General features: G+C 49.0%; 1 protein-coding gene across 1 annotated transcript; it reads right to left on the bottom strand.

Moving 5' to 3' along the window:
- Window positions 1–3589: 3589 nt before the first annotated feature.
- On the bottom strand, window positions 3590–19144 carry TM9SF4 (transmembrane 9 superfamily member 4). The gene is made up of 18 exons (XM_033074706.1): window positions 19055–19144; window positions 13949–14062; window positions 12388–12487; window positions 11867–12035; window positions 11658–11787; window positions 11150–11273; window positions 10366–10484; window positions 10163–10274; window positions 9674–9744; window positions 9116–9248; window positions 8531–8612; window positions 8364–8439; window positions 7943–8026; window positions 7586–7761; window positions 7197–7260; window positions 6536–6655; window positions 5940–6029; window positions 3590–5615 (listed from the first exon to the last, which is right to left on the bottom strand). The coding sequence occupies exons 1-18, from the start codon at window positions 19142–19144 to the stop codon at window positions 5466–5468; spliced, it is 2004 nt and encodes a 667-aa protein (XP_032930597.1). The 3' UTR covers window positions 3590–5465.
- Window positions 19145–19437: the final 293 nt, after the last annotated feature.

The raw sequence follows: 19437 nt of genomic DNA, 5'->3' as shown, positions 1-19437 counted from the left end.
CCTACCCAAGCCCTGGAGCTATTCTGCCACTGAACAGTGGAGTGGATAAATGGCTCAAACAGAACCACTTCAAGTTTCCATCCTCATCCAAAGTTTGTGACTTTTCCATAACTTATTTCTTGCATTTTTCCCAGTTCTTAGAGATGGGAGCTGCCACCTGAAGCTCTGAATCCCATCCTGGCTGACCCTGGTGTGGTAGGAGGAAGTGGTTTGGTTTAGCCTGGTCTGCTGAATTTGGGAAGCCCAATCTTTTCACCCAATCCCCAGCTCTGGCAGCTCTCACCCTTTCCATGCCTGTTTACCATAACATGCCACAGCCATACTGAGCGTCTCTTGGAAAGCAGCTGGAAACTGCCAGGAAGATGCATTACCACTGATCCAGCTGCCTTACAGGACCACTGTTCCTATTCCCCACCACCTCTCAGGTTCTGTTGTCCCTGCTGCACAATCCATGCAAATTCACCTCTGGCTATTCCCAGTGATGGACTTGCTTCCTTCTAGTGAATGACTGGGATCCCCTAGGAATCCTACACATTTCAGCAATTCTTGTGGCTGCAGGTAAGGAGTTTTCTCCTGGGGTACAGTCTGCAGTCTACCAGGAGCCAGCTCTATGTCTTCCCACAGACCAGACACCACTAAACACTTCAGACTGGCATGCAAACAGGTCAAGCAAAAATAGAACTGGTGTTCAGAAATGAGACCAGAAAACAGATCACATTCTGCTGCTCACAAATCCACAGCAAGAGAGGAGCTTGGCTTTCCTGTTCAAAGTGCATTTTATTTCCATGTGCACAAGTGGGCTGAAGGAGGAGCCTGAAGCACCTTCCTCACTCTGTGCTCGTGGTTGAAGCCAGGTCTGCATGGTCCTTTCCACCAGTGCCTAAATACCAGCATGGAAATAAAGCATACATGATACAGAGGGAGCCTCTCTGTATCAGATCACAGTGACAAGGAATGTTAAAAGCATTGAAAAAGATAACCAGGGAATTTAGAATTAATTTTTTTGTTACTATAAATAGGTCAGCTCTTCAGCTGGGGGAAGAATCCTCTACATTGAAGTGTCTTGTTACAAACTGACTCTTCCTTACCTTTGTGTCTTTGTTTTGAACTACTGTGCAAGGGGATAAGCAGCTTTAGCATGGAATGTACTGGGGACAGCTCCAGGGCCTGCAGGGACAGCCTCCAACACCTGGGACAGACCAGGCTGGCTGAGTGTCCAGGTGAACAGGCCAGGGATCTGCCTGCAGCCCTTCTCCCTCTGTAGTCAGTGTCTTGCATTTGAAGGTAACACATGAGCTTTGCTCACAGCCTCAAGCAGCACAACCCATTTCAGGGTGCCACACGAGGGTGCAGAAACCTGCATGCTGCAGCACATCCCAGGACTTTTGCTAATGCATCTCCGGAGTTTGAGTTCTCCTCACCCTACTGAGTGCCTCAGCCTTGATGCTTTGTGGAGCTTTCCCACTTTAGTGATTCCTGATACCTAGGAACAATTTTTAGAAAGACTGTTTTGTAACATTTGAACCAGTGTTTTCCTTAAATGAGAATATTGAAGAACACAGAGCAGTCTGCTGCTGTACTCTTGAGAACCAGGGTGGCTACAAGAAGGACAAAAAAGAACCTCTAGAACCCCTGGGAGCAGCTAAGCTCCAAAACTGCTGCTGGAAGAAAAGCTACTGAGTGGCTTTTGCAGCCACAAGTCATGCCAGGAACCCTCTCCCAGCACAAGCTCTGCCATCTCCCACATGAACCTGTAAACATCTCACTGGAAGGTGAAGGGTTTGGGATTAGCCACGGGAGGGGATGGGAAAGCCACAGTGTCCCTTCCCAGGGCTGCCAGTCACACTGTCCCTTCTTGTGCTGGTTCTGGACAGGCCCCATGCCTGACCTCCCTCCCTGCAGCTACAGCTGCCAAAGCCAGAAACTTCCCATTGTTAAAGCTCAACTGGTTTTCTGAAAACAAACTTTCTAGCACTTTTACACAGAGTGAATGACCTCTTTTAATGGAGTATTTTGGGGGCTGTAAACAAGGTTTTTAAATTGTAATTAGGTGCCATTAGGAAATGTATGGTTCATCACTGAAATTAGCTCTTGCAAAATGAAGTTCAAATTGAAAGCATCTTTTATAATGAAGTTGTTTATTAAAAGCATTTGGATGATCTACCCCAGGTGTCTTCAATGGAGGGGAGTTTGGGTTTTGGTTGGATTAAGATAAGATAGAATCATAAGGCAGGTCAAAGACATAATTTCCTACATGAAGCCACAGAAGTTTTGAAATTTCTTCCAAGCAAAGAATTAGACCCACAAGAAAAAAAAACAGCACCCCACGGGGGAGGCAGCTACAGCAGACACCATTAGCCCCTGTCAAGAAGAATAATGTTTGTTAGATGGAAAGTTCTGGTCACTTGGTTTCACTGAAATTTCCAGCCTATGTGGCAGCATTTCAGAGAAGTCCAGCCCACTCCCCCTCCCAGATAACCCCAACATGCTCTGCTCCCCCTAGGCAGGAGAACCAGGACCAAACCTCAGCTTAAGCTACAGCTGGCTGCAGGCACCAGCAGCATTTGAAGATGAAACAGGGCAGAGCACACAGGGCCCTCTTGGGATTCTCCTTCAGAACATGGATTAAAAGCTGACAGCCATGATCAATGTTAGGTGCTTGTCTAAGAATGATCTAGTTTTCAGTTTCAGTTTTCATTCCTAATTCAGCCACCATTAAAATGTGCCCTTTCTCAGCAGCTTTCCCCTGGCACTGAGGACTGTGACAGAACATGAATACACTCATCTGCCAAAAAAGAGAAATAAGTTCAGCATGGATTGTCCTGGTGGGAGAGCTGAAGCTTCCTTTGCCTTTTTAAAGGGAGAAGGGATTATTCTGATGATTTCTGGGTTTTGATTCAAGTATTTGCCAGCTCTGGTCTCACTCACTCAGCAGCCCCCAGCACTGGACTCTAACCTGGGGGAATCACATCCATAGCTCTGCTGGACAAACCATCTCAGGAAAAGGGAATTTGCTTTGCCTCCCTCTGCCAGCTTTCCAGCAGAGCCTCACTGATGTCCTGCCACACACCCCCAGCAGAAACACACAAGCTCTGGGAAGCCAATGGAGCTGGAAGCCAACACTGAGGGCTCAGTTTCTGCAGCAGCAGCAGCAGCAGTCCTCAAACTCCTGCTTAGAGGAAGGAATGGCAGCTCCCTTCTGAGCTGTCCTCTCCCCTCTGCTGCTCTAAAGCACTGCCCAGCACTGCCATCCAGCAGTTCTGCTGCTCTGCCCATCAGTGCCACACGTCAAACAACGTGTCTCACACAAGACACGAGTTGCTCAAGTGATCTTACCCAGCAGCACAGCATCAGCAGATCCAAATGCCTCAACTGGTGGCATAATTACAATATATGGCAGCATTCAGGGCATGCCACACTGGGAGAAACTTAGTTTACCAGGAGACAAATATCACAAAGAAAGCCAGAGTATTCCAAGCTCTGCTTCTGGCTGAAGCTACACATCACAGACCACATGGGTGTCAAACAGGCAAAGTGTTACAAAAAGAAATTCTCCAGAAGTGGCTTAGGAGAACCCAAGAGAGCAGGATGACAGGACAATGGCAGATTTATTTACAATAGGACACAAAGAATACATACATTAATTAAAAATTACAAAGAATACAGAGAAAACACTTCAGGGAAGGGAGAGAAATCAATGCTGGCTGAGCCTCTCCACTGGGGCACGGGCAGAAGAAAAAAAAACAAAATCAACAAAAATCTCAGAGAGGGACCTCAAATCAGAACTGACACAGGACTCCACAGCACAGCTGGCCCACACATCCCCTTCTCCCTTTTTCCATCCATGATTCCTGGCTGATTAGACTTTGGCATGACAGGAAGGGCCAACGGGAAGGGACACAGGCCCTTGTGTGGACCTGGTGGAAACTTACAGCAATTGGGGTTTAAAAAGGCCCCAAAGCCCTCCCTGGGAGCAAGGAGGGCTTTGGATAGTTTTGGGTTGGAATGATGTGACCTGTGGCAGCTGGTCATTGGAAGACCTTACTCCAGTAAGAAAAATTTTCATAGATCTCACTAAAAAAAACCTCTCCTGTAATCCTGGCTGAATCCAATGAGTCTGGGGATGGAGGGAGCCTTCATTGCAATGTGGAACCTTTTTGTGATAAACATCACTGAAATGACCAAAATTAAAAAAAAAAAAAAAAGCAAAAACAAAACCCAACTTTAACCTCTTTTAAAAAGAGCTTCCCACAGGCTGATTCAGGCAACAAGCCATGGGAAAAGAAGAGCCCATGTCAGCTATCCAGGAGAGCTTGGACTGGTTTTTGTGGAGAAGAACAAAATACAGCTATGGGGTGTACACTTTTCCTGTTCCCTGGAGGTAGAGAATTTCAGAGGAGGAGCAGAGAGCAGCAAGGGCAGCCAGAGCACAGGGCCAGTGAGAGAGCCCCATTCCCAGCCATGGGACAGCTCAGGGGGCCACCTGCCTGTGCCAGCCCCTTCAGCATGGCCCACACAGCCCTCGGGCAGCTCAGGCCCAATACTGCCTCAGATCACTTGGCACTAACGCCACAGCACCGCAGCCATCTCCCACAGGCTCTGCAGGATCCCAGTGCATTCCCAGGAAGGAGCCTGCCCTCATTCCTCACTCATCCAGAGCAGAGCTATTGACAGAACAAACTCTTGCAGTTACCTCACACATCCTTCCAGTCCTGTATCCCAGCACAACCACGTCCCTTCCACCAGGACGTTTGTCCTGCCTTCTGCAAGAGAGGTAATCCCACCCTCCCCCAGCGGCTGTGCTGTCCGAGGCTGGAGGGAGGGAGTGCCGAAGGTTGCTCGAGCTCTCTCAGGGTGAAATTGCACTTCCCAGGCTCTGCATGGCACCTCCAGCAAACTGTAAACAATCCGAAGCCGGGACTTCGGTGATGGGAGCGCGCCGGACTCTCGCTGGGTGAGCCTTGAGGCTCCGGTTGTTCTGCCACAGTCAAGCTCCCTCTTCCGTGCAGACACGAAGGCAGGAGAAAAACCCAGTCTGATACTTGTCTGAAGAGTCTCCCTGAATCCTAGAGCACCCCAGGGGCTGGAAGAAAACGTTTTCACAAGTGTTTCCACTGCTGTCTCAAATCCGTTCATCAACATAAAAAAAAGGATGGATTAGCAAAAAGGGGGTTTACTTATACAGAGGGATATTTCTCTGCTAAAAAACTCCCTCAAATATGGAACAGGATAATAAAGTTAAAATGTAAGGTATCTACAGACCCCTTTTCCCCGCAGAAGTAGCCCAGAATCCATGTGTACACTGTGCCAAAGTTACATTCCAAATCGAGGAGTTAATTATTTCTCTTGTGACTCTCCCACTGGATTTTTGTTTCCTTAAAAAGAGTTGGGAGAAGATGTCCCTGTCCCTCCTGGGAGGACACGTGTTCAGAGGTGTCTGATTCCTGCTGGGGGTGATTCCAGCTTCAGTCGATTTTCACGGCGGCGTAGATCTTCCGCACGAACATGTAGGCTGCGTAGAATCCAATGGTGCCCGTCAGGAGCCAGAAGGACAGGACCATGAGGGCAGTGTAGCCAAAGTACAGTAAGGATGGAATAAACTCAACAATATCCAGCTGAAACAAAAGAGGAAAAAAAAAATCAGCAAAGTAACACACAGAGGCGACAAACCAACCAGTGCCCTCTGCAAAGGGAGTTCTGGCAAAGGAAGGAAAACTTTAATTTTTGTCCAGCTGAAGGGAGATTCCCCTTTGAGGTGGGGTCAGGGAATGTTGCTCTGCACAAGTCCTGGGGCACACCCCTCTGTCCTGTCTGGAAGGGCTGTCAGCACTGCCTTGGGCGCTGGCATGAGAGGAGTGGGACTCAGCAGGCCCACCATTTCCTTTCCCAAATCCCACAGTCACCCCCAGAAACATGGCACTTTCACCCAGGAGGAATACCTTGTTCACAAAGTAGAAGACAGCATAGATCAGCACGTAGAAGGCAGATCCTCCAGACACCAGGAAGGTCCTCCACCACCAGCGGTAATCCTGCCAGGATAAAGAGCCTCATTATCCCCTACACTTTCTTCTCCCCAGGCACTGCCTCAGGGAAGCTGTGACCATTCCAGGACAGGAAGAACACCACTCATCTTCCTTCAAAGGAAATCCACAATTTGGGGGACTTTTTTTGTCACAGAAGTGTTTCCAAACCAAGAGATGTGATGCGACAGGCTCAAAGCTCCTGCTGCCCAAGGACCTGGCTCACCTTTGGTCCTGTATTTTGTTTTGTATGTGGATGGAATGGAACAGTTTTGGAACAGCTCAAAAGACCCTGTGCCCAGCAAAATTCCTGGTATGAAACCACAGTTCCCAGCCTAACTGATACTCAAGGAGCTTTAATTCCCTTTAGAGTGAAGAGACAATAGGGACAATCACACCTGTGAAGCTGAGCCACATTAATCTTTGCTGAGCAAAGATTAATGGGATAATGTGATCTGTGCTTTTCCAGGAGCAAGTACCCTCAGCTACCCAAATTAGAAACATGGAAATCTCACCTCAGCACAGAGCTGGAAATACACCATGACAATGCTGATCTGGGAGCAGGATACCACCAGAATTATAAACACCAGGAAGAGGAAGCCAAAAAGGTAATAGAACTGGTTCTCCCAGATTGCCTGAAATAAACACACAGTAGGAATTTGTTTCCACGTTACTGTGATCAATCACAGAACCAGGGACTAACTTCTGGCAGCCAGCCAGGCGAAAATGAGGCACCCCTCAGCCTCAGCTAGATGAAACCACAGATCTAATGAATTGCACAATGCCACTTCAGAGGATACAGGTTGCAAAAATCTGCACAAGGACAGCTCTGAGGTAGCTTGTTCATTCCCCTGCATTTCCCAAGCAATGGAACAGCAAATTCTTCACCATCCACATAAGGTGAAACATGGATAGCAGCAGAACAGTGACTGTCTCAAGACCAGGACCCCTCCTGGATGCAATGTTGCAGTAAATTTTGTCTTTATCACAATCCTTCAAACCACCAGCAGAGTCCCATAGCTCCCTCTGGAAACTACTGAATAGCCTGGAAGAAATCAGCTACCCTCCTTCAGAGAATACAGGAATAGGAGACTGCTCCAGTGGAAGCCCCCTCCCTTTCAAAAGCTTTGGTATTAAAGGAATCCTACCAAGGAGGAAAGTGGGTAAAATGCTTACACTAAAAATGAAGAACAGTTCGATGAACATGGCTCCAAAAGGCAGAATACCAGCCATGAGGATCCTACAGAATAGAAACAAAAACCATAAGCAGCACAATATAACTGTCTGGACATTAAAATTTCCTTATAACCACACAAAACACTCCAAGCAAAGGCTCTACATTTCCAGATTACTGCATTTCACAGGCAATGGCACAGCTGCTCCCACTTGATCATGTACCACTGCTACAAACACCCCTCACACCACATCCAAATTATTGATGTGGTCTCAAGGAACCCAATCTGCCATCTGTCCATGTCCAGAGAGGAGCAGAAGGTGACAGCAACACAAGGGGACTGAGGGCAGGGGGCTTAACTCACCATATTTCCCAGACACTCATCACTCACCCCACAAACTTGTTCATATACCACCTCTGCTCCGGGATCTGCCTGGGAATCTGATTTGTCCGTACAGGATTGTCATACGGCTGCTTGCGAAATCCAAAGTAGTAACCCAGGTAGACCAAGGGCAAGGAGATCCCAAACCACATGCACAGCAAGGCCACCATGGTAGGGAAAGGCACCTGGAATCACACCAAGAGCCACAGAAGTGAGGCTGACAGCCTTCCTGCCCTGGGGACTGATGTCATCAGCCAAGCCAACCCTCCAGTCACCCGCTTGGAAAGGTCTGAAAGCCAAGAGAGTCCCTAACAGCCCAGTGACCTTCTCCCACCCAGCAGGCCCCAGGCTGAGGGAGGCACCTACCGCACCAGAGGAGTGTTTCCCCCAGATGAAGCAGTTGAGGACAAAGCAGATGCCGAAGACAACGCCCGGGTAAAGTGTTGCTGTCTGCAAGAGGAACCACAGTGTCAGAGAAAGCACCTGACTCATCAGCCAGATGTTCCTATGGAATGAGTCCATTCCTGCTACAAGGCACCCATGGAGAAATGTCCCTTTTGCTACAGGACAAGGACACAGAGCTGGGCTGTGTGGAAGATCTTGGACAATCCTCTCTGCTCTAGTACATGCTCTGGTGGTGCCTTTTCTGTACAGCTACAAAGACTCAACCCACAGCAAATGTGCAGCACAGCCAGATTGTGTCCAGCTACCACAAATGTGTGGAGCTTATCCATGGATCTTGCCATCAGCAAACCTGGATAAACAGCACAGAACATCCAAGACTCACACAAAAGGCTCCCTTCTTCCATCGATGGCCTTTCAGAGTCCGGTATAAGCGGCCAGCAAAGAATCCACCAAAAACCCTGGACAGAAACAAGCCAAGACAACGAAAATGAGCTGTTGTTGCTGGGGAGAGGCAGGACAGCACAGGGGGGAAGCCATGGAGGCACCTACCCCATGAACATGAAGAGGAAGCAGGCAGTTGTCATCAGCGCACCCCGGCTTGAAGGCGACAGCATCCCCAGCATAGCAACAACTGCAGAGGGAGATAGGACAAGGAACTGCAGCTCTGAGGTACCTGTGCTGCAGCAGCTGGAGGACAGGGGCCTGTCCCATCTGCAGCCCACAGCTGCCTGCAATCTCTGCACAGCCCTGATTTCCTTCACAGCATAACCCATCCACAGCCTCCAGCACCGGCCAGAGAGGAAGGCACAGCTTTGATCTCAGCTACAGACCATGCTTCAGCCTCAGCTTCCCCAGGGATGGGGGCAGGTGCAGCTCAGCACGCAGGCACACCTGTGCAAAAATCTCCCGGTTCACTATCAGCCAGGACTCACAGCTTGGAAAAGGAAATATAATCACACAAAGCTGCCTTCAGCTGGACAATGTCATCCAGCAGCTCTGCAGTGCAAGCCCAGGCTGATTGCAACAGGAAGCAGCTTCATGGGCTTCACTCCAGTAAAGTGAGCACAGGGTGAAATCAAACATCCTCCACCATCATTCGTGTTACAACTACTCCCTGCAACAAGTGCCACTTACAGATGACAATCAGGATCATACAGAAGAGCTGAATTCCAGAACCCAGGAGAGAGCTGAGGATCATAGGGTACTGCGGAGGCCTGAAGACATCTCCATGCACAAGTTTCCAACCAGATTCCTCCATAGTATCTTCCTACAGCAACAACAGAAAAAGGAGGTTATTTAGATGTGATACACAGAAATTAAGGTCCTACCACAGCCAGCCTAAGAGGTTAACTTCCTCGGATCCAGATTTTCTATAGAATTTTACCACTCTAGCCAAGGAACTTTTTTCCTCTTGGTCCAAAACCAGCTGAGACCTGAAATGTCAGTGCCAGGGCACTGACATTTACAGAGCTGTCTGCAGTCACTGCTTAGGTCTGAAGACATCTGAACTGGTATGTGATTGTTCAGGCACAAAAAGGTGTGTGACAAGACAACACGACTGCCCCTCCCATGGCCAGGGCTCGAAGGAAAGCAGGGGCAAGGGAGGAGATAGTACACCCAAGTCTGCACACTGGATCTCCCCTGGCCTCTGCTTCCCTCCCTCTCATCCCAGCCCCAGGAAAAGACACATACAATGTCATCTTCTTTGTTGTAGTTGGCAATGTCCTTCCGCAGAGTCCGGATGATGATCATGCTGAGAATCCCTGAAAACAAGCACAGAGTTCAGCTCAGAGGCTCCCACATGGCTGTGTTGCTCTCATGCTGTGCAACTACATGGCTCCCACCAACACACTGTTCTGGCTGGGAGAGGAGGTCTTGAGTCATCAGCAAAGACAGAAACAAAACCCCAAGGAGCAGGGAAGGCAGTATTCCAGCAGAAATGGGCACTGTGGCTTTCTTGTGGTTTTTTTTACTCCCTCGATGACCCCAGTATGAGAAAGGCTGGTAACTGCCTGACCCCACAGGACACTGCTTGCACTGGGTGGCTTTAAATTGACTTCCTGCTCCTTCTGACCAAGTTCAGAGGTGGCCACATCCTCCTCAAGCCACCTGCAGCTAAAGTTTAAAGAAAATTCCCTGCAGATAATGGTAAAGCCTTCCTCTCCCTACACATCCACTCACCTGAAAGGAAAAAGACAACCACAACGGAGTTAATGATAGAAAACCAGTGGATCTGCACGTCACTCATGGTCAGGTACGTGTCCCAGCGGGAAGCCCACTTAATGTCACTTTCCTGAAAGAACAGGAGAGTTCTTGTCACACCAGCACATTCTCCAGTGACACTTGGAGCATCACTGCCAGCCAGCTCCCCAGTACTGCCTCACCTCCCAGTGCACGGAGTAGGTAAAGAGCAACTGGTTCTCTTTAGTAGGATCTATTTCCTGAGGGGCAGAGCCCGTGGCTTCGGGCAGGGTGCACATGCTCTTCTCATCAGCCTTCAAGTCTGTAAGGGAAAGCATGGCACACAGTGAGCTCTTCCCTCAGACACCACCTCTCCCCATGGAGCATCACCCTGAGGGCACTGGGTTGTAGTAATTCCGAAGCCAAGGATCTAGACCATGAACAAATCCTCTATTCCACATGATATGGTGAGAAACAAGATCTCTGCAGCAGTGCCTGCCCTGCCAGAGGGGAGCTGTGTGGGGTGATCCATGAGCAACTGCCCTTCTAGATACTCTTTTTCATTTGGCTCACTGAGGTAGAAGTATTTTCCACTCATCATTTTAAAATTTCAATCCCCCAAAACAGTTCAAACATCCTGTGTCCCTGAACCAGCACAGAGTGTCCCAGTCAGGGAGATCTGTGCCACAGCAAGAGCTAGAATGCCAGACATGCTTCATACCAGATGACACAGTGCAAAAAAATCCAACCCCAAAACCTCAAACTCAGTTCTTTTTACAGGAATTCATTTTCCATAGATTGCCATTAATGGATATGTCTCTATTGTTAGTACTTCCTTAATAACAAAGTGGTTTATTATTCTTGTAATTTAGACTCATTTCTGTGCCCTGTGAAGCAACAGCTGGCACCCTGATACATCAGTGTCATCCCACTTTTGTCCATACAGGAGATTCTTCCCCCTTGCTCCTCTCCTCAAGAGTCTCTTACCTTCTAGTTTAATGCTTTGGGGAATCACCTCAAAGCGCACCACCCTGTAGGTGTGCTCCTGGCTCTCTTCCACATCCTCTCTGTGGTAGTAAAGGATGAAGGAGAGGTGGTTGTGCAGGTAGAACTGAAATAGTGACATAAAATGAAACATCAGCACTCCATGGGAAGAAGAGGCAAAGCTGAGAAGCAGCAACTGCAGAAAACAGCTTCAGTGAGGAAAAACTACAGACTCTAACACCAGATATCAGTCAGTCCTGGGGGACAGTGCCTTTGCTGAGGGGAAAGCACTGTGTGAGCCTGTCCAAAGTTACACAGTGAATAAAAGCAAGGACTCCTGGCTTTCCCACCTTTCCAGCACCCACCCTCTTCTGCCCACAAGAGACCCCTCTCTCATATTTCCACTATAAAACCTTTTGGTTGCATTCCCAGTTCTGATACTCTCTGGCAGACCTCTAACAGACACCCAGATCTCCTCCAGGCACCCTCAGACAGCAGGTCAGTTCTGTACCTTGTTATTGTCCATAAACCCAAGCCTGTATCCATGCTCAAACTGCACATCCTTCTCCTTCTTCTTCTCCTCTTCCTCACGATTGGAATAAAACTCCAGTCGTGTTGCCACAGGGAGGTTATCAGCAATGCTGAAAACACAGATTTCAGATCAAACTTGTCCACAGCACCAAATTCCCCCTGACACAACCCCATGCTCGAGGTGCTCACAGGTGGACGTAGTAATCCTCCCTGATGCGCTCGGCGATGAGCTTGCTCTGCTCCACTGTCAGAGTGACTGGCTTGTTGGGAACGTTGCACAGAACTTCACATTTCTTCTCCACATTCATGGAAACCTGGAAAGGTGTATTTACAATTCGGTCCCCTCGAAGAACCTCACCTGGAAAACAGGAAAACATGGGCAGGGTTGGAGACTGCCAGGCTTCCTGCTGCTGATGCTGCTGCCAGGCACTGTGCAGCTGGAAGGACCACAGCAAGTCTCCTTTGCTACCCCAGGTGCAAGGATAAGACTGCAGGTCGGTATAGCTGCTTTGTTAGAAGTATCAAGCCCTGTTTATGAAGCAGGTTACACATTCTCCTTCAGGACAAGCAGTTCTGTCCAACACCTCAACACTGCTGTTTGCCAGCACACAGTGAATCAGAGCAAGCAGGTTCTCTCAGCTCAGCAGAAGTGATACTTGCAGTTGCTTTTACCCCTGTAAACACCCCCACACTGTCTGACAGGTACACACCGAGGTTCTCAGCCTTGTATGTGATCTTGCTGGGCTGGCAGAAGGGCAGGGAGTAGTACTCGTACGGCAGCTGGGTCCGGGAGCTCGTCAGCTTCACAGCCTGCAGGAAGAATGGAAGGATTAGCTTCAGGAAAAAACTCCAGATAATTTCCTGTCCTCTCAGCATCATCCAGAAGCTGATGCTAACTTCAAGACACCTTCCATAAAGCTCACTTCCAGAAGCTACTACTATTAATATTAAAAATAGCAACAGAGACAGATGTTCCTGAGAGAGTTCCAGTAGCCATTCATTCACAGAGAAACCCTCAAAGAACAAAACATGGTGGTTTCACAAATTTATGTCTCAGTGGAGTCCTAAGAAACAACAAAGAGCTCAAAAAAGATTCAAGAGTCACATTTCATACAAGATTTCCTCAAACAAAAATTCATATCCCACTGGACCTAGAGGTCTGGCTTCCAGTGCTAGGGAGAGTTCAGCAATTTTAATCTCTGCAAGGGATGCCAGAGAGCCATCAGTCTGGGAAGACAAGGTGACCAACCACAAACATTCCTGGAGAGTTTCCACAAATCACAGGGTACAAGGAAGTGCAGAGACATACCACAACAGCCAAGACCACAGTTGCTCTGAAAAACAGAAGTGTTTTGTAACACAGCCAAGCTTGTTTATTGGAAGAGTGCTGGCAAATACCCTGACTTGCCTAAGCACTTGAGGAAGCATTTGGCTCCTGAAATCCCTTAGAGAACAGCCATTCCAAAACCCTCTTCTTCTGGGAAGCTTACTGTAGCCACAGGCAAGTCTTATTTGCTTAAAAATAGCCTACATCTGGCAGTCTGTGGCCAAAGAGAAAACTGTGCTGTGCTTCAGTGGGAGCAGCCAACCTCAGCAGCCCCAAGGGTGCTGGATTTGCTGAGACAGAGGCCACAGCTTTAGAAAAATAAATTAAATGGGCTATAAATCACTGATGTCTGAAAGCAAAGCCTGGCTTCCTCGTGGATAGGTGCAGCAGCTCTGTCATTGAGTACCAGCAATGCTGCACAGGAACAGCTCTCAGTAAGGCTAGGCTGAAAGATCTGCAAGGCTCAAGGACAAACACCTCCACTCGGGAAGAGCTTCTCATGGATTTCCCTAAAGGCACAACATGAGCAAACTGGGTATTGAGAAGGTCTGATTCAGACCTTATTCCACCATTCACCTTCCACCCAAAGGCACACTCTGTGTCAGCACTTTTAGAGTCAGCATAATGCTGGAGAAATTAAATTCACTTCAAAGCCACAGTGACAAAGGGACCCTTTTCCCAAACAGAGCAACATTTTGAGGACTTTGGTGCAACTGCTGAAGGAATTTGGTAGAACAGATCAAGGGAAAAAAATAGGAATCATGTTGGGACTTGAATGTTGTGAAACAGAGGAAATATGTGAATGCAAAATTTTAACAACAGGATCCCCAAATTTAACTTTCCAGCCCCTCTTAGCTGCCATGGTATAAAAAAGAAAAAACCCAAAAGAAAATCACTCCCCTTCCCCCAAACCAAACAGACTAACAGCACTGAGTTTATCCTACCTTGATTTCTACAGGATCATTGCGGTGGAAGTTGATGGGAGCCACCCCGGGCACGTAGAATGAGTCTGTGCTGTGTAGCAACAACAGCAGGCCCAGCACATAGCTCAGCCTTTCCTGCAAAAAGGAGAAGGAACAGTAAAATACAACAGAAACACTGGGATGAACATTACAGATGAGCAACAGCACTGGAAATCTTCATGCCAGATATTAGAAAGGCTGCGCAGTCAGGTGATTAAACAGGAATTAAATTCACAAAAGCTGTTCTTAGCTTTGTTTTGTGACCCTCATCAAGTCATTTTCCACTCAGCATGTCTCTGTCCCTCCATCTACAATTAGGAAAGCTTTGGCTTTGCTCAACCACAAGAAAAATGCCATTTTTATCTACACCATGGGGCATCAAGCAGGCCATCACTTTACTTTTCTGCTCGCCCCCACTGAGCTCCCTGTGTTAGAAAACTCCATGGATTAGTAGAGAAGAGGGCTGTAGCCCTGGCACTGGATGTGTGTCAGCTCTGCATGACAGCAATTACCCTGGAGCTGATGACAAATCCACTCACAGGCCACTACCTGCAGAGGAGCAGTTACTGTGGAGTCAGGTGTGACACCAGTGACTGCACCACGGGGGCAGTCACACTCCCTCCTGCTGCACTCTGCTTTCCTCACCCTCCAGGCCACAGCACAGTTCAGTAACAAGGCAAAGACTTTTCCATCCCTTTTTTAGGGAGCAGGGTGACAAGTCAGGCTGGAAGATTCAAATAGCTCCATGGAGACTTCAGGAGAACCCAGACCCTAACAGAGCCACAGCAAACCCTTTATTGAACACACCTTGCTGCCTCCTCAGCCCCTCCTATCACCTCAGGTAACCCAGCTCAAGCACGGGCAGGAAGGCTGTGAAATGAAAATCAAGCTTTTAAGAGTATTAGCCAGCAGCAGCTTGCCTGGATTAGGACATCAGCTCTGCTATAATCTCACAGCACTACCAGCTTCACTCCCTTCTCCTGAACTCCCTGTGTGTATGGCACCACTGGAAAACCACACAAAACCTGGTGTGGTTTGGGACATCTCTTGAGCTAATGCTGCAGATGTAAGAAACCAAATCCCCAGTGTCCCTGTGTGTCCTTAGGACTGTCAGTCTGATGGCACCAGAGGGAACACTCCACAGGACAGGTGTGGACAAACAGCAGCTCTATAATGGGGATCCTTCCTCAGGTTGGTGGGAAAAAAATTTAAAGAAATAAAATTAAAAAATCTCTGTTTATTCCCCCCGCACTTCTTCATCATCTTCCTCCTGTGTTATTCTAAGGTAAGAAAATTATGTTCAGCCCAGACACCTGTGAGGGCCAACCAGAGCATCCAGAATTAGTGGAATTCAGCAGGATAGAAAAAAAAGGCAGAAATATCAGGGGTTGAAAGTCTAACATGTATTTTAGATACAAATGCTAGGCACCTACAGAAAATATGAATACTGAATCATCAGATTCAGCACCTGAAGGGAGCCTACAAGAAAAATTGAGAGAAACTATTTACAAGACCATGGAGTACAGGACAGGGGGGAACAGACTTAAACTGACAGAGAAGGGTTAGACTGTATATTAGGAAGAAATTCTTCCCTGTGAGGATGGTGAGGCATTGGCACAGTCTGTCCAGAGAAGCTGTGGCTGCCCCATCCCTGGAATTGTTAAAGACCAGGCTGGATGGAGTTTGGAGCAATCTGGGAGAGTGGAAGGTATGGGCAGTGGGGTGGAACAATATGAGCTTTAAGGACCCTGCTAAACATTCTGTGATTCTGTGATATATTTTGCTTACAAAGGGGATTTTCAGATATATTCTAAGCACAGCCAAGTACTGTTTGCAGCAATACTCCAAATACAAACTGGAGCAGGTATAAAGCCCCAGCTTGGAAACACTCTAGATAAAACTGCCTGTCCTTCAATACTGATCTGCCTTGAGGCAACATAGGGCTTATTTTCTGTGCTACACTAAATTTTGCCTTTCCAATCATTAAAGGGAGTGCTCAGTGGCTCTCCACAGAGTAGAAAAAGGTCTCCTGGAGAGGGGAAGCACTGGAAGGAATCTGAACTCCTGTTCCACGCTGCACTCCAGAGCAGCCAGCAACCTGCAGCCCTTATCTCATTTGTCACTGAAGTGGCAGACCTACACAAGGTTACTCAAAAATCAAAACCACACCACTGTGGGCTGGGAGGCGAAAAGACCAGGACAGAACTTTGGCAGACACTCAGGAGACACATAAGCATGCAGAAGATGAAATTTTTGATGACAATTTTGGCAGAAATCAGGCTGTCTTTGCATACAGATGATGATGATGAGTCAGGCAGCACCAGGCAACAGGAAAGACAAGAGGGTGACTCTGTAAAGCCTTGCCAGGAAAGAACAGCTGATAGCAAGATATGGGGAAGCTGCTATGCAACAGGTGGGGGAAGCTTTGGAAATGAAATATGAAGGAAATGCCCAGTGCAGGTTCCTGAGCTGGCAGAGCACAGGAAAGCAGAAGGCAGGGGCCTTTCTCATCAGGACCTCTGCTCTTTATCTTCTTTATCTTCTCCAAACTAAGGCAGCAGCTTAGAAATGGCAACACAGACACCACCCCAATATCTGTGTAACTCATGGGGTTGGCCAGGTGATCATCTCACACTGGGGATGCCTGCAAGCAGACTTCTCTCTGTGCCAGGTCAGAGCTTCCAGAAGAAAGCTCTGTTTAGGTTCAGTCAGAGCCCTAGCAAGGCTCAGATTTCCAGCAAACAGGACACAGAGCTTACAGCCTTTCCCAAATATTTACATTTTAAAAACATGCACAAAACCCCCTCAAATAACAGCCTGGCATCTGAGGTGCCAGGAAATCGTGCATTGGTGCAACAAGCAGCACAACAAATATGCACAACCCCAGACTGATAAAACCCCAGCTGCAAGTAGGCAAAAATAGTTTAGATTGCCTAAGCCTGATTATTTTCCTATATGCAGAAACACTCTTTCTTAGAAGAATATGATCTAAGTAAGAGAAGTAACTGCAAGAGCACAATCACCTATTGCTGTCCCTCAGATCAAAAGTTCACACACAAATCCTCCCCAAGAAGGCCTTTCTGGATAATCATCACTAGTCTTGGGGTTTGCAGACAACCCCAGGTTTATCCCAGTCAGAAAAACTTACAACAATGTTGCCACTTTCTGTGAATTCACAGAAGGTTCACAAACCAGGATGCCAAAACAGAGGATTTGTTCTCTAAATTCCAATCTGACCCAGCATGAAGAGGCCCCAAAACATCCAGTTATTGCCACACTCGTCCCTCCCTAGGGTTTGTGGTCCCTCCAGCTACCACTGCCAGAGTCTGAACTCCAGCATTTATTTAAGGGAAAGAGGAAACAGCAGCTGTTCCCTGGGGCCCTCTGCAACAGCTCCAGTGTGCTCCAGAAGGTCCATGGCCTGGCCATGTGTACCCAGGACATCCCTGTCCAGGTTACTGACAACAGCTTGAAGAGACTCTCAAGCAGCAGCAATTTCAAGCATCTAAATTGAGCTAGTGCTGTACCAGGGCTGGCTTAGGTCTTAAGAGCTTCACAATCCACGTAAGGAGCTGAAGAACAGAACACAGTATTTGTTCAAAGAGATGAAAAGGAAGTGACAGTGATGGATATCATTAATTGTCCAATCTCTTTTTGGCAGAGAAAGACAAGAGGGACATCAAAGAGCCATAATCAAGAGCTGTTAACTTTCAAAGACAGCTTTGAAGAAAAACAGGGAAAACGACCTGTGCAGAGCCATTTGTCCAAATGGATTCACACAGCTCTCCTATTCCATTCCACTTTTTAATATGGTGACAGAAAGGGAGGAAAGCCACAACCCACAACTCTGTGGGAATGGAAAAAAACCAACAAGCTCTCTCACACATGTAACCTTCATTCTGCCCTCAGGCACATTAGCAGGACAGAACAGTGCTAATGGCACCCTGACACTCATCCCCTTTTCCAAAGGGTGCCTCCTTGGATGATCCTGACAACTGTTTGTATAAGCTCATCTCTATTTGCTCACCCTGCATCGGAGGAGCCACAGAGAGCACTTCAGGTGACAAGTGCTGCACTCACATTGACTTCAGAGCTCCTTTGACACCAGGAGAGCTGGTGGCAGCCCTCTCTGCCCTTCTTGCAACAGAAAGCCACAAGGAAATTCCCAGTAGGACCAACTCCAGCTCTCAAAGTCAGCTGAACACTCCCTCCTCACCTTGGAGAAAGCCAGCAGGATATGAAGATGCTTAAATTAAAGAAAAACCTCGGGCTCTCCCAATGCCCTCCCAGTCTCTCCGTGAGTCATCTCACAGCCCAGCCAGCAGCGACCTTTGTATCAGCACACATCCTTTATCCACACCGCTATTCCTTCAACGCATTGCCACAAGCAAGGAGGAAATCCGTTTTACTCCTACAAGACTTGAAGGCAGATAACAGATGTCTCAGCAGCTCGTTTTCTCCTCTGTCAAGTAGCACTGATGCACCAGGAACACCTTCAGTTCTCCGAGGACTCAAGGAATAATTCAACAGCAGTAACAGGGATGCTGGGACGCGGGAAGGTGAAGCAGCTGCTTGATAACCACCACCAAACATTTGTGAAAACCACATACAGAGCAACAACCTCCGTGTTTGGCACCAGCCTGGGGCGCAGGCTGACACCTCGGAAGGGAAGGCAAAAGGAAGCGCCGGTGCTCCCTACAACCCACAGCGCCCCGAGCCCCCCGCCGCCCGGCCCTCCTGCCCAGACAGCGCCGTGAACCGCAGAAGGCAGAAAGGGAGGCAACTCTGCTGCCGACGGAGCGCGGGGCAGGCGGGACAGGAATCCGCTGAGCCCCTGGGCACCGAGCGGCAGCCCGAGCTCTGCCCTCCACAGGTGACACCGCCGGGAGACGCGGGACAGCTGCAAGGCCCCGGGCGGAACCGGGGAGCCTCCTTCGGCCAGGAGCCGGGCCCGCATTCCTCCCAGAGCGGTGCAGGCTCGACCGGAGCCCTCGTACCGAGCCCCGCGCCGGGGCCGCCGCCGGGCCGGGCCGGGCCGGGGGAACAGCGGGCAGCACACGGGGCCGGGCCGGGCCGCGCCGCACTCACCATCGCCGCCGACGCCGCCATCTTGGATCCACGTGTCGGCGCTGACGTCACCGGAAGCGGTGCGTGGTTGGCCGCGGGGCCGATCACCATGGCGACCGCGGCGGCCGGGCAGGACCGCTCCGTGCGGCCAAGCTCCGCGCTGCCGGGGCCGGACCCAGCCTAGCCCCGGCTTAGCCCAGCCCTCTTGCCGGGGAGAGTGGGGCGGGGGTCTCCGCTCCTGTCTCCAGCGGTTCTCCGGCCCTGTGAAGCCGGCCGGGGAAGTGGCGGTCCGTACCGCCATCTTTGCTGAGGGCAGGGGGCTTTGCATGGAGAGCGGGCACGACGCTGCAGCCGCCATGTTAGGTGAGGGCGGTGGGGCCGGGAGGCGCCAGGACCGTTCCGAT

The sequence above is a fragment of the Catharus ustulatus genome, chromosome 17, assembly GCF_009819885.2.
Source record: "Catharus ustulatus isolate bCatUst1 chromosome 17, bCatUst1.pri.v2, whole genome shotgun sequence".
Taxonomy (NCBI): domain Eukaryota; kingdom Metazoa; phylum Chordata; class Aves; order Passeriformes; family Turdidae; genus Catharus; species Catharus ustulatus.
The sequence above is the reverse complement of the archived record's forward strand: the minus strand, read 5'-3'. Positions and strand labels throughout refer to the sequence as shown.